General features: G+C 40.0%; 1 protein-coding gene across 4 annotated transcripts in view; it reads right to left on the bottom strand.

Annotated features, from left to right (window-relative positions):
• The window catches only part of DIP2B (disco interacting protein 2 homolog B), a 233388-nt gene that overhangs the window by 68658 nt on the left and 149151 nt on the right, over positions 1–15579 (bottom strand). For 3 of the 4 annotated variants that reach the window (XM_040488143.1, XM_040488141.1, XM_040488142.1), the window contains exons 4-5: positions 12396–12521; positions 1363–1575 (exon numbers count right to left, since the gene is read on the bottom strand). In XM_040488143.1, coding sequence (XP_040344077.1) covers positions 1363–1575; positions 12396–12521 — 339 coding nt within the window. The remainder of the gene's footprint in view (positions 1–1362; positions 1576–12395; positions 12522–15579) is intronic. The other variant, XM_040488144.1, reaches the window with a different exon arrangement.

Here is a 15579-nt window from a genome sequence, read left to right on the forward strand (position 1 = left end):
ATGAATTGCTTCTGTTAGAGCAAACATCCAAAAGGCAATAATGTTAGTTAGATAAAATGGTTTTTGTGAATACCTTAACAAAAAACTTTTCACAGAGTAGTGAAGCAATAGAAAAATATAAGGTCAGATGAAATCATCTAGTTAACAAAAACCTAGACAGAGTTAACTGGGTATTAGGACAGTATTTTTAATAAGAGAAGTTGCTTTCTTTTAGACAAATGTGGAAATAAAACCTGACCCGACCATGGCTCTGTTGTGTACCCTCCCGAACAGAAAAGATGGGGAGTATGCTCCTCTGTAGCTGCTTTAAGAGGTTCAGTGAATTACAGGGCAGAGCCAAGCTGCAAGACAAGCCACTGGCTGTTGGCACTTGGCTTTTTAATGTGGGCAATAATACCCTCAAGGTAGCTATGTTCTTTACTAATTACAGGCTTGAATTGCAAATTTTCTAAATTTTTCTTTTCAGAAATCAATTAATAGATTAAAGATCTATATATGTGTATATATATGTGTGTGTGTATATATATATATATACACACACACATATATAGTGTCTATATATATATACTGATATAGAAAGACCACTGATATGAAAATTAAGACACCACAGACACATGATGTTCAAATACATTACTCAGCACAGTATATACCAACCAATTTAGCAAAAGCAGAGATCTGAGCTATATCTTTACCTGCAGATGTCACAAACCCTTAAAGTGCGCGTGCATGCGCGCACGCGCACGCGCGCACACACACACACACACACACACACACACACACAGACATAAAGCAGAGCCAAGCGAAAGCTACCCTCCATACAGGAGCACTGGTAGCAGGCAGCAGCTCACAGGGTACCAACACGGTCAGCCTGCACACTCCAGTTGTAGCAATAACACAGCAGCAAGGACCATAAATCCAGTCTTTATGCTAAAGACAAGGAGCTTCACTGATATTAGTGCAGAATTTGCTCAGGTTTCATGTTTTTCTGTTTGAGAAAACACAGGTAACAATCCTAGGAAAATCTAAGATGTTACATATTTTAACACCTTTTAATATGTGGAATATTCTCCAACAGGGATAAACCCACACTAAGACTGGTGTTATATCTTGCGGCTTGAGTATTGCTTATGGAAATAGCTATGGCTTCAGGTGGGCAATACTATGCACCAATAATGCAGATGATACCTATCACTCCAAATGTACTGCTGGTGTTTCCTTCTTTGCCCCATTAACTGCTATGTTCTTTCTAATTTTATTTCTTAGGCCACTCTGAAAAAACTAATACAAATCAGAAACTATTTCCTGGATGCTGGGAGCCAAATGGAACATGACTTGGGCTGCTCAGGTAGATCCAGCTCCTACCTATTCGGGTATTGGCAAAAACATCAGCTAGAGACCCACTGGTTCCTTTGACCTCTCCATGGGACAGCGTAGAAGATGCGGATGAAGAAGTGGACGATCCCTGAATTGAACGGTTGATCCAGGACTCAGCATTCTGTAAGCTCTGTTGCAAGGCAGCAGAGAGCGCAGCTTGGCGTCTCAGAGAGCCCTCATCCTCAGAGGCCGAAGACGTGTCTGTGTGGAATTAGAAAAAAAGAAGTTCTCGATCCTGCCTAGAACAGAGACCTTTCAGTTCTTACTCATTGATCAACACATTCAATTTTGATACCAGCAAAATATTCACATTCTCAAGGCAGATTAGTGTGTAAAGGTTCTCAAGAATCTCAAAGAAAGGTCTACAGACCAAAGCCTGAAAACACAAAACAGCCTAAATCTATAGGTAATTTTAAGTTCTTAAAAAATCCCTTTTGGAACATTTAAACTTCATGCTTTTCTGTTCTGAACTGAATCAGGATCTGAATTTTTCTGGCTTATCTATTTATATTCAAGTAATACTGAAGTGCTTATATGGCTCCCTCGACCTCTTAATTAGAGAACCGTGTGATAGGCTGCTATACTGATTCTGACAAGTACTTACTAATTACTGTCTACTCAACAGGCAATGATCCTAATAGGGTGATATAAAAACTTACTTTTGTTAATAACAGCTTCAGTGTCAAACAGTGGGCTGGGTGCTGGGGGAACTAGAGATGGAATTAGAAACAGTGCTCGGTCTGGAGGCATTCACGGTTTTAGCGGCAAGTGGTCACTCAGCACAGGTAAGCCTCCCAAACGTGACAGGGGACGGCCCCGATCTGTATTGCTTTCCTTAACCCTCCAAGAACTGTGAGAAACTTGCTGATACAAATTTACTGTATTTGGCCTGGCTCTGACTTCAGGGAAATAAGGCCTAAATTAGAAAAGCATGTTGAGAAAATAAAAAAGGAAAAGTTCAACCAAATATAGGACAGCCAATGGAAGCAGAAGTCAGGAATTTATTTCAAGGCTCTCAGCTTCAGAGGCATAGAAGTTAAGGGGGCATTTGGTCTGATCTGAGACAAACCCTTCTACGTGATTTTGGTGGTTATAATTAATGGCCTGTAGATTGGATATCATTTAATTTTTTAAAAAATAAAACATTCTGTGTTTAGTCCTGCTGAGCACTCTAACTCAGGTGAAACTGTAAGTCTGCGTTTGACTTCGGTTCAATGAGCCAAAGAGATAACTAACTAACAGGGCTAGAATGCTGCTCGACAATGGAAATTTGAACCACAAAAGACTAAATTAATCTAGAAGTCAGATTCTGCATGTCCAGAGCAAGCAAGGAAGTAAGAGTTAAAATAATGACCACATTCTTGCTTCCTGCTCCGAACCACTTCCAACTTACCATCTCATATTGAAGGAAGTATGAGGCCCACGACTGATTATTTTCACAATGTACTACATAACTACATTATGTGCTGGGAACTATGCCAGGTTCTGGGGATTCTGAGATGTATAAGTTCTTGGGAGAGAGTGCCCTCAAACGGCTTACAGTCCAGTACAGGAGACACAATCCTACAGACTATCTCACAAGACTTCAAGAGATGCGGAGAAACGGGGTAAGAAAGGGTTTCACAAGAGGGGCACCAATCCTGGGGGAGGAATTCAAGTATTCCTATGTAAATGGAGCAAAGACTCTGAGGAGTAAGGGGCAAAATATGAGGCTGGAGAGGGAAACAGTGACCAGACCCCAAAGGGATAAACTGATGAGGTTCTTTAAAGGAGAAAGAGATCTAGAATACAAAAGGAGAGTGACTTATGGAAAATACAGAAAAAGAAAAGTAACACCATCTGTAACCTTTTATTTAAGGAATGAGGCTTGCATAATTCTCAAAAAATATTCCAACATTTCAACTGTACCTTGGGAGGCAGAGATTTCTGTCTTTGTAAACATGATAAAGAAAAGATCAATGGGTGGGCAGTGTGGAACAGGTGTATCTGACCCTAAGAACAAACTATTCTCAGGGTAATACATCTCAGGACCCTAACAAACTCCACTGGATTTGCAGGCTGTCTTTATTGCATCATTTATTTTAAACTGCATTAAGTCTAAAATCAGAATAACCCAATTTTCAAAAGATAGCAAAACCAGTATTTTCATGATTAGGTTTACGGCAAATTGGCTTCATTGTGTTTCTATACTGGATCAATTAGGTCACTAAGTGCATTGTTTCAATTCAATGACCTCATTTGCCTGCCAGTCCTCCTCCGTGTTTAGTGACTACAACTGTGGGCGGCTCAGTGTAGTGGAGAAAACATGGCTTGGTGTCTGTCTTCCATTTGAACTCTGGGGTCCACCCCTCATAAGCTATGTGACTTGGGGAATAACATTATCCGCCTGAGAAGGTTTGCTTGTTTATCCATTTGACAAATACTTAAGCACTACACTAGTTGGTAGGAATAAAATGGTGAACAAGGAAGACATGTCTCTACTCCAATAGGACTTAGTGTCTTACAGTGCAGATACCCAAGGAAGTGAGACCTAAACCTAGGCCAGAAGGGTAAGTAGCTATCGGCTCTAAAGCGTATGGAGGTGGGGGGAGCAAAGAGCCAGGCAGAGGGAACAGCATGTGAGGAAGTGGGGAGGGCACAGAAGACAAGGCACATCCGAGGACCTGAAAGAAACGGGACTGGCTGCAGCACAGGACGCAACAGCAGTTACTTCCAATTCTGATAGAAGGTGAGGCTGGACAAGTAGACAGCACTGGGCTCTTAAGGGTCTTTGTGCTAAATGCACAGGAGACCATAAAATGAGACATTGTCCAGAATACACCCCCAGCAGTGGCAGTGCATAGCAGTTGCCCAATAAGTATTGGTTCCCCTTCTCTTCCTTGAATCATCCATTCTAGGTTAGCTCACAGGCACAAAACTGGCTGTGCAAAGCTTTCAGCAGATTGTGTATCTTAATGCGCAAAACGTAAGCACTGCTCCAAGACGGTATCTTAAAAAACAAAACAAAAAAAAAAAAAAAAACAAGCTCCTTAAATATTTATATGTTTATTTGGTAGCTTTTTTGGTTTGTTCTGTTAAGTAACTGTCACCCAAGAAATTGCTGTGGATTAGTAGAAATTTTGGCAAGATTAAATTAATGATAATAGAAATATTTTCTCACTGATTCTGCTCCAGTTGAACATGAACTTACAACTCTTAGCCATCATAACTAAGGTCCCTTGCTTAAACTCTTGTATAAGATGAATACAATAGGTCCTCTAAAACAGAAAATAATTTTGAAAACACGCTTTGCTCTTCAGTTCTTAGTATGGTTTTAACACAGCACCATTTTATACTGATAGGCAGAAGCCTATAAAATCCATTTCTAACCAATTACAAAACATATATAACAATTAGTTTGTTGACTTTAAGGGGAGAAAGGTCCCAAATTTGCTGTCTTTGAGCACTGTAGCACTTTTTTTTTTTTTAATTTTTTTTTTCAACATTTATTTATTTTTGGGACAGAGAGAGACAGAGCATGAACGGGGGAGGGGCAGAGAGAGAGGGAGACACAGAATTGGAAACAGGCTCCAGGCTCTGAGCCATCAGCCCAGAGCCCGACGCGGGGCTCGAACTCACGGAGCGTGCAATCGTGACCTGGCTGAAGTCGGACGCTTAACCGACTGAGCCACCCAGGCGCCCCTGTAGCACTTTTTGTCATTAGCCATGTGTGCAAATGACATCCCTCTTTTTAGCAGAAAATACAGCTTTTATATCTAAAAATGTTTATTTTAAAAGTTTCAACACCTACCAATTCCACCTACTAGTGGAATAATCTATTCATTCCACTCCTACAGATCTACCCAAGAGAAATGAAAGCATATATCTATACAAGGACTTGTTTGTGAATGTTCATAGCAGCTTTATTTTAATAGGAAAAAACTGGAAACTACCTAAATGTCCATCAAGAACTGAAAGGAGAAACAAAAGGTATATCTATAGGACAGAATACTACTCAGCAATAAAAAGGAATGAGCCTCTGCTATACAAAACAACATGGTTGAATCTCAAAATAATTATGTGGAGTGAAATATGACAGACCTCTTCCCTCAAAAAAAAGTACAACAAAGTATGATTCTATTTATACAAAACTGTAGAAAATCTAAACTAATGTCTAATGACAGAAAACAGATCATGGAGATGGAGAGAAGTAGGATTACAAAGGGATTATGAGGAAATTTGGGGGGGCATGATGGATACTGCTCATTTTCTTAATTGTGGTAATGACTTCACGGTTTTGCTATGAAAACTTAGCAAACTACACATTTTAAGTATGTTTATTGTATGTCAATTGTAATTTAATAAAGCTGTCAAAAGAACTCATTGAAAAAGATTCACGGGGGTGAAAATGGTGGCTTGGTGAGAGGATGGTAACATCTCAGTCAGTCTACACAATCTGAGGGGTACTGTGCAAACTGGACAAGTTCTTGGAAAGACAGTGACTGCCATTGGGCTCTGACAGCTGATACCAAAATTAGGCCCAGACATCAGCTTAGAACAGTAGCTAAGTCAAGACTCACCAAAAGAAAGATCTTATCCTAATAACTACTACAAAATATACCACATAAGCCAGGCCAAGAAATAGGAGCTTCAAAGAACAAATAAAGGAAACAACCACTAGGACGGTTAGTGCATGATATTCTAGAGATCATGGAAAAGAATTTTTGTGTATTTTGGGTAAGTAGAGTGGAAAGACATCAGGCAGGAAAATATCATGTTCTCTTGCATTGTTGGGTCAGAGGAATTAAGGACTTCCAGAACCTTCAAGAAAGGCAAGTGGAGTTTCTATGCAGATAAGAAAAGAAAAATCTTTAGAGATCCAAGAGGAAGCAACCTAGGAGTAAAAGCATATATGGAAGAGAAGATTAGAAGGTTAGTTCTGGAAGCAGGCCAATCTTGAACCAACCTTGGGCTGCAAATTCTGGGCAGCTTGATATAGCGCTATACCCAACCACGGTGTCTGATTCACCAGACAAGGGTTAGGAAGACTTTCAGAACTATCTAAGAGATATTTTGGCATCCTACAGTAATGTGTCTGGGTGCACAGAAGCTTGGCTGGGATCAAAAATAACTATGTAAAACCTGACTGGCAGGTTCACGAGTTGCCTGACCATTAATGTCCAAACTGGAATCCCTCTGAGAGAAGGGGTACTCACTGTTAATAATTACTCTAGGGTCACTCTACCTATAAGGGATCTCCAAACCCTGTTTTTCTAGGTATTTTTCCATGTCTATGAAAAAACAGTTCACAAAATGAATTAATATTACAAATACTGTTGACCCTTGGGGTGCCTGAGCGGGCTCAGTTGGTTAAGCATCCAACTCTTGATTTCAGCTCAGGTTATGATTGCACTGTTGGTCGGGCTCTATGCTTACAGTATGAAGCCTGCTTGGGATTCTCTCCCTCTTTCTCTCTCTGCCCCTCCCCAGCTCATACGCAAATATGGGTGCACGCACAAGCTCTCTCTCTCTCCTAGTAAATAAATAAAAGTTTTTAAAAAACTACCATTGATTCCTGAACGCCACAGGGGTTAGAGGTACTGGCCCCATGCATGGCTGAAAGCCCGTGTATAACTTTTGACTCCCCCCAAACTTAACTTACTGATAATATAAACAACAAACACATATTTTGTATTTTACAAATATCTGTATTCTATTTTTTTAATGTGTATTTATTTTTGAGAGACAGAGCATGAGTGGGGGAGGGGCAGAGACAGAGGGAGACACAGAATCCAAAGCAGGATCCAGGCTCCAAGCTGTTAGCACAGAGCCAGACGCGGGGCTTGAACTCACGAGCTGTGAGATCATGACCTGAGCTGAAGTCAGATGCTTAACTGACTGAGCCACCCGGGTGCCCCTATTATATCTGTATTCTTACAATAAAGTAATCTAGAGAAAAGAAAATATTAAGAAAGTCATAAAGAAGAGAAAATATGTTTACAATACTACATTGTAAAAATTCCACATATAAGCAGACCCACGCAGTTCAAATTGTATTGCCCATGGGTCAACTGTGTTTAGGTAAAAAAAAGAGATTTTTAAAAACTTATTGCCTATTTGAAAAGTCCAATCAAACATGCAGCAACTGCTAGAGCTCCAGATTTACCGCAAAATATTTACTTGACACTATGGTAGAAGGAGAGGCGATATACCAAGTGGTTTAGAGAATGGGCTTTTAAAGTCAGACTCGTCTGAATTCCGACCTTAGCTCCGCGACTGAGAGCTCTTGGGCAAATCAGTTCTTAAGGGTCTTAATTCTGCTGTTTGCTGTTGTTGTTCTTTTTCTATTCTCTCTCATGGTGAGTGTTTTCTATTTTTGGACTGTTTACTCACAAAATTCAGTGGATCTTTATCTCTGGAATCCTAAATCCCTGGGTTGACGTTGTATCCTTCCAGAAACTATTTGTGTCTCAAGGTTATCATCAGTCCAAAGACCATTTTTTTAATGTTAGTTCTTACCAGGCAGTATAGTGAAATTCAAACCTAGAACCCACTTGACCCCAAATTCTTAGGGAAGGTCCCAGCTTCTGTTATCCCAAGGCCAGGCACAACTCAAGCTTTCTTAACAACATTTTCTTTTGCTGGCATGTTAATTTTTTCTAGTTCATTTGTCTGCTGAAGCTGTAAGTCCCTCCAGGGATCTCAATTCCAACAACCAAATTATTATTATTATTATTATTATTATTATTATTATTTATTTTTTTTTTAAGTAAGCTCTAGGCCCAACGTAGGGCTCAAGCTCACAACCCCAAGATCAAGAGTCACACTCTTCCAACTGAGCCAGCTTACATAGGTCCAAGGTTTTATCTTTTCTATCCTTATGGTAATTAGAATTTATTTAAGCCCCTTCTTTCCTGCCTCCCTGCTCCCCAGGACAGATAAAGCGAGCACCATCTCAGCATTCTGATGTTCAGTGACTGTTCTCTCTCTCTCTCTCTCTCCTGTATGTATTTAAAAGGAAACTGGTTCTAGTCTATCTAGAATTTCTAATGGGAAGTTTTCTTGTCTCTGTTCTAGGAGAGAATTTTCACATTATCTAACTGACTACACAGCTAACAAAGCTTATGCAAGTTATTGAGCTTCTCTAAACCTGTTTTCTCATTTGTAAAATGGGACAGAGGGCAATGGAAAAAAAAGAAAAGAAAAATACGTGCTGAGCACTTAGCTCTTTAACTAGTACACAAGGCTACTCAATAAACGGTAACTATGAAATCAGTTTTACTGGCAAGCTGTAAATTTTACCATTAGCTGTTGAAATAAATTCAGTCTATCAAAGTGGGTTTTTACTGTGCTTTGGCTTAAAGAATATTGAATATTTACTGGTCTCCCAAGTAACTGCAGACCACTGCTCATAACCCACACCAATAATGAAAGTATGCTATTAACATGATCCAAGTCTATTAATTAGAGCACATTTATAGGGGTCTGATTTGCCAACTCTGTTTATTTTGCACTTCTGAATGAAATTAGAATGTTTGGGGAAAATTCCCCAAGTTGGCAATTCAGATAGGTATTCTTTTTTAATTTAAATTAACTGACTAAAACATGTTTTGGGCTATAAGCTCTCAGAAGGCAACAGCTATTTAATTTGCTTGCAATAATATCCCTGCATTTCTATAGACGACAGTGATGCCCATGAACAGACCTGGGATATTGTTATACTTTTTAAGTTGTAAATTCCTCCTTATCTGACCCTAGGAATTACTACTGCGGTCACTGCCAAGCAGGGCCCTGTGTGGGACAGGCACATAAATTCATTCTACCCAAGCCAGCTGAAATAGCTTACTGTGCTCTGGGGTCATCATGTGGTCTATTTGGTCATCCGAGTACCCTCCGAATGAAGCACAGGGTAAGTCCACAAGGATGCAGAAAAAATTTAGAGGGGAAAACAATATATGCTGCAGTTTTCGCATTTTGTTTATCGGTATGAATGAGAAACAGAATTACACAAAGAATCCCTACAAAGAAAGAGCTGAGGTAATGGCCTCATGACATTAGTAAATGATTTCAGCACATAAAGGGAACTGGATGGCAGTAATTCAAGCAGTCTAAGAGACTGAAAAGGCCACAGGCACTAAAGAACCGTAATTTGCTACCAACTCCGAGAATTTAAATTTTCCAATCCATAAGACAAAAACCAGCGTACATATCAATAAACAAATTTTAGGTTGAGTGACACTTTATTATTTCCAAATGATATGTGAACAAAAGCCAATTATTTCCCATGGCCACTATTTATACCATATTTTCCACCCTATGTAATACTATGAATAACGCCAAGATTTATGACATATTTTACTTCTTAAATCCTTTTTATTAAATCCTTCCAAAAATAGCTCTAAAATTTCATCAGTTTAGTAATGCCAACAGTTATGTGTTGGGTGCGCCCCAAAGAGCCTCACTGGCTAGTGCGCTTTCGCAGGTATCCCAGGAACTGGGTTCGCACGGGACAGCACGTGCACAGTGACGGCCCTGACTGCAAACTTGCTTTGTGACGTGCATCCTGACCGCTCAGACAGTGCACAAAGGGCAACGTGACTAAATTACTATAAAATCTGAGGTTAATTTTTCCCTGCAAGGTTAGTACAACTTTTCTAGAAAGAGTGCCATGGCAAGGTCATTTGTATAGCTGCCCAGAACTGATTTTTTTTTAAAACAGCCTATAACCAGCAATAATTAAGGTCCTCCTCCTCCTCCCCAACCCTCAGGGCAGCCTCAGCATTCTTCTAGACTTCAGTGTTTCAGGGGCTCTCAGTGCAAGATAAAGGGAGACAGTGACACAGGATTAAACTGCAGTAGGAAGAGGACACAGCCAAGGATCTAACCAGTGGTTCTCAGGAGCTTGGAGAGAATGGAATCTGAATCCCCTGACTGGGGAACAGCAAATTCCATTCCCTAAAATGAAAAGTGCTGATGGATGCCTTATGATACAGCTCTTGCACATTTCCTCACGCTAGACACAGGCATGTGCGCAGCTGCAGAATGAGAGCATCAGGATCTAGCTCTGTGTGGGGGCCATGTGAGAAATCACTCTGTAGGGTGCTCTCAATGTTTCTTCATGATGAGAGAGAATTCCTCTTCTATATGACAACATGCACGTCCCTAGTAGTACATTAAGGTTTCTCATATGCTATTCAGAGATCCCTAGCTCTGGAGATAAACAGATAGGAGACCTTTTCGTTACTCTGATCTGATGAATAAAGGTCTTAGGAGAGAGGATCGTACCTTCATAGTCATGAAATTATGAAGACACATAAGGTGATCAGGAACATTATGCCACCTCTGTAAGGCTGCAGTACAACATTAGTGTTCAGAAATAGGCCTGTAGTGAATTCCCAAGGACTATGGTCTCATTCAGTAGTGAATAGCCACGATTTTGTTGCTGGAGTTGGTAATGTCCCCTCGGGCAGTGACTTTTGTAAGGGGATCAAAAAGGTTTCCATTCCTTCTGAGCATTCTCAAGATCCTTTGCTGCACTCTCACATTTAACCCAAGGCCATGAGAGCAGACTATTTACTGTAGAGCTGTATTTCTTTATTACAGCTATGGAGAGGCCTGTTTCTAAGAAGTACGAGTCACGTGCTCCCTACCCTTTGCCATTTATTACAACTGAGCCCTCAGCCGCGCTGTGGCAGCATCTGCCCACGAGGAACTGCTCCGGGTCTGAGAGGCCCCTTTGTCTATCAGGACCCAACTGGTACTATACTACTGTGGAAGGGAAACCAGCCAAGATTTTGAATGAATAGGCTGGAAGTACGCACCATTACAGACACAAAATGTCTTTCACTGTGAAGGTCTGCTAGAGGTATCCTGTGTTACGTTTTGAGAAACACTTGAAGCCACAGAGCTATTTCTCTCTCAAACATATTGACACCACAGATGTAAGGAAAAGAAGCACACACAGTTAATGAGCCCACAGCACACCCAAATGCTCTGAGAAGTTAGCCAAAACCTAGCAGAAAACTATTAATATGAACCCAGACCAGGGACTAGGATCAGTGTAAACAGCTCAACTGGACAGCTGTGAATCAAAGTCAATCACAACGATGTAACCTTCTCCCCAAAGATATGGTAAGTCCTCTAGACCCAAACTATAGGGAAAAATTTTCCCCCAAAGATTTCATTACTAGTAACAGGACAGGAGACACCCAGACACTATATTGAGGCTCTGGGACAGATTTATTATGTTTAGTCTCAGCGGCCTACAGGGAGATCTTGTCTGGGATTTCATCTAAAAAATCTTAAGGCTTTTCGAAACTTTGGGAAAGATTCTGAATAAACAAGACAACTTAAAGTTGTTCCGGTTGCTCCTCAAATAGCAAATTATATAACTCTTCGGGTAGAGAGTCCAAGTCTGGGGAATGAGAAAGGGATGAAGACACTTAGTTCTCTCTGATCTTGTGAACCCATTATAACAAGTGGGTTCTTAAAAAATATATAAATGTATACAAAATATATTAACACACACACAAACACACTTATATGTATTTTTTCAGATCCCTTAAACCTTTGCATGACTGCTCTCACTCCGTCTTTAATGACACACAAAATTTTATCCCAAATGCACTTATTCTGTAGAGGCAAAGCATCTGATTGAGACGTATAAATTTGTTAAAGAAATTATGACCATGGTCATATTTTAGAGGTCAACGAAAATAGCTATTAAACCACAGAAGGATTTTCTAAGACCCTAAGCTTTGGCCTGTGTTTATTTATGACTACTTGAGTTTGGGGGTTGTATTAAGGAAATGCTGAAAATTCGGAAGGAAAACTTTTTTTTTTTTTAATAGCATTATTGTTAAGGCTTCTTTCTGTATGCATTTATAATGTGACAATCAAAACTTGTGTCTTCAATGTGTATTCTTAGACACCGTGGATGACGAGGAAAAGTGCAGGCTCCTACCTCAGAAAAGACAAAGCAGAACTTATGTCAGGAACATCACAGGAGTAACTGTCAGAGAGGAAGGTTCTGACAAACCTACCAGGAGGTGTGCAGGCATCTGCAGGAGACTGGACGAATGTGGACCGCCTTTTGGTTGGCATAGGCAAAGCCATTTTCTGTTCTTTATGCTTTGCCAGTGCGGCTTGAACTGCTTCTGTATGGATATCTGAAAGATTAAACATTTGCATTTATTAGCTCTTGGTTCTTTTTTTTTTTTTTTTTTTTAACGTTTATTTATTTTTGAGACAGAGAGAGACAGAGCATGAACGGGGGAGGGTCAGAGAGAGGGAGACACAGAATCCGAAACAGGCTCCAGGCTCTGAGCTGTCAGCACAGAGCCCGACGCGGGGCTTGAACTCACGGACCGCGAGATCATGACCTGAGCAGAAGTTGGCCGCTTAACCGACTGAGCCACCCAGGCGCCCCAGCTCTTGGTTCTTAAAGTGTTTACTTCTGTGGGCTGAACTATTACTGCCTCAACTGTTGAAAAGGGATGTTTAGGTGATTTTTAGTTACAGTTTGTGTTGTAACAATTAAAATAAAAATGAAAAAAAGAGAGACAAAAAAAGAAAGAAGTCAAGGATAATTTTACAGAGAAGGAAAATGAAGCCCAGAATGATTATGTGACTGCTTTAAGAGCAAACAAGGGGCTAGTGGAGATAGGCAGGGGTGGGGAAAGGGGAAGGGGTCCAACATGCCCCTGTGCCAGGCAGGGATCCTACCTTTGAATGGAATGAGTGCTGTGCAGGTAGCTAAAAGACACTCACTGTTCTTCAGGAAAAGCAGCTTAGGATTTGTTTAACTAACTGCCTGAAAGCGGTTGAGACCACTCAGTTCTCTACCACAGGATCAGAAGGGCTGAATCTGATCTAGAAAAATATAAGAGCTGATGGTACTTGTTTGCCACTGTGGCCACAAGAGAATTCAGTTCTCCCCTTGAAGTCCAAGAGGAAGGAACCTTAGAGCACCGGGATGCGTCAGTCGGTTAAGCGTCCAACTTCAGCTCAGGTTATGATCTCACGGTTCATGAGTTCAAGCCCTGCACTGGGCTCTCAGCTGTTGGAGCAGATCCCAGTTTGGATCCTCTGTCTCCCTCTCTCTCTGCCCCTGCTCCGCTCACACTCTCCTCTCTCCCTCAAAAATAAATAAAGATTAAAAAAAAAAAAAAGTCTAATAGGTGTCTCAAAATTAACATTTCCCAACAGAACACTTGATTGTCCACTCCCGCCATAAAATGTGCTCTACATTTCTGCAAAAAAAGGATCATACTATTCATAGTCTTTGGGGTTCTCCTTTGAGATTTTTTAAAACTCTTACAAAATCCTATGAAGGTAGATAACTGAAGTAGCTTCCTAGTTCACAAGAATTTCCTCTTCTCAGGGATGGGCCCAGTTGAGGGACAAACTATCCTAGGAGGCCTGTCTGTGCTATGTAAATGTACCTCTTATAACAGCTGGACCTATCAGATCCTTTTATGGGGGTCTGTGTGGAAGAATTTGAAATAAGTCAAGAAAATGCAGGTTCTAGAACTGAGTCACTTTAATGATAATTCCCTAGAGAAAAGGAATGTCCTTAAACTTCAGGGTTGAAACCCTGGAAGCTGTCTCTCCTTTTCTAGGGATTTCTCAACTGTTGCTTTGCTTCTATGACCTATTCTAGCTATTTGAGGTAGCCTGAGCTGGCCTGTTTCATGCAACAACAACAACAACAAAAACCTTCACTAATATAACCAGAAACATCTTTCTGTGTAAATACAGACCTATAACATAATTTTAAAGGCTGCATAGAATTCCACTGTATGTCTGTGCCATGATTTATTTAAGCAACGTGTTTCCAAAGTTTTGCTACTATTCATAGCAACGATTCACAGCAAAAGAATTCAGTATTTTCACCTTAGTACATACGTCTAATCCTATTTTTGTAGGATTAATTCCAATTGCTGAGGTGTATTTCCTAAGAACAAGGATTTTAATTTTTTTTTTTTTTTTTTTTTTTTTTTTTTGAGCAGGGGGAGCAGCTAGTGCAAGCAGGGGAAGGGCAGAGGGAGAGGAAGAGAGAGAATCTCAAGTAGGCTCCACACCCAGCTCGGAGCCCAACATGGGGATCCATCTCACCCCCACGAGACTGTGACCTGGGCCGAAATTAAGAATCGGACACTTAACCAACTGAGCCGAGACACCCAATGATTTTACTCTTATATAGCTATCATACATTTACCAAAATCAATAAATTAAATATTGATACAAATTATTATGTCACCCACAACCCATATTCCAACTTAGCCTACTATTCTACAGTAATGCACTTTATAGTTTTTCCTCCTTTGTTCCTGATCTGGGACCTGACACAGAATCATACATTACGTTTAGTTGTCACAATTCTCTATTATCCTATAATCTGGAACATTTCTTAACCTTTGTCTCTCATTGCCTTGACATTATTGTACAGACTAATTATATTGTAGAATGTCCCTTAATTTTAGTTTGTTGATATTCCTCATAATTAGATTCAGGTTATACATTTTGGTAGGAATACCACAGAAGTAATATGTCTTCTTGAAACATGATGTCAGGAAGTGTCTGCCCTATTACTGGTGATAGTAACTGATTACTTGGTTAAGATGATGTCTACTAAAGTAATTCATTGTAAGGTTATTATTCTTCCCTTAGTGTAATTAACAAATAAATTATGGGTGAATGTTTTTCAGATGATATAAATATTACATACTTCATTGAACTTTTACCTACTGGTTTTAGCATTCATTGATGATTCGTGGCTGAATCAATTATTACCATAATGGCTACAAAACATTGATTTAATAACTCTATCATTCCTTCTGTATTTATTAGTTACTTTTTCTACTATGAGAAAAAGCATCCCTTTCTCTCCCAATTTGTTTATATCAATACAGACCTATTGACTCTCATTTTATTCTATGGCTATTGTTACTACCATTACTTATTTTGATGGTCCTAATACCCCAGATTTGACCAATGAGGCCAAATCAAACTGGCTCTTACGTCCTTTTGACATATTCCCATCATTTTGAGCAGTTTTTGTTCTCTGGTATAAGATGTTCCAGGTATGTTCCCTTCTCCAGCACTAGAATTAAACATTTCTCTAAGGAACCCTGACCTCACTTAGTGGAGAATGGTATTTAGAAACCAAGACCTTAAAAGAAGGAGTGCTCAGTGTTATTGGGGTATCAGACGCTCAACCAACTA

The sequence above is a fragment of the Herpailurus yagouaroundi genome, unplaced genomic scaffold (assembly GCF_014898765.1).
Source record: "Herpailurus yagouaroundi ecotype Mexico unplaced genomic scaffold, PumYag 166, whole genome shotgun sequence".
Lineage (NCBI taxonomy): Eukaryota > Metazoa > Chordata > Mammalia > Carnivora > Felidae > Herpailurus > Herpailurus yagouaroundi.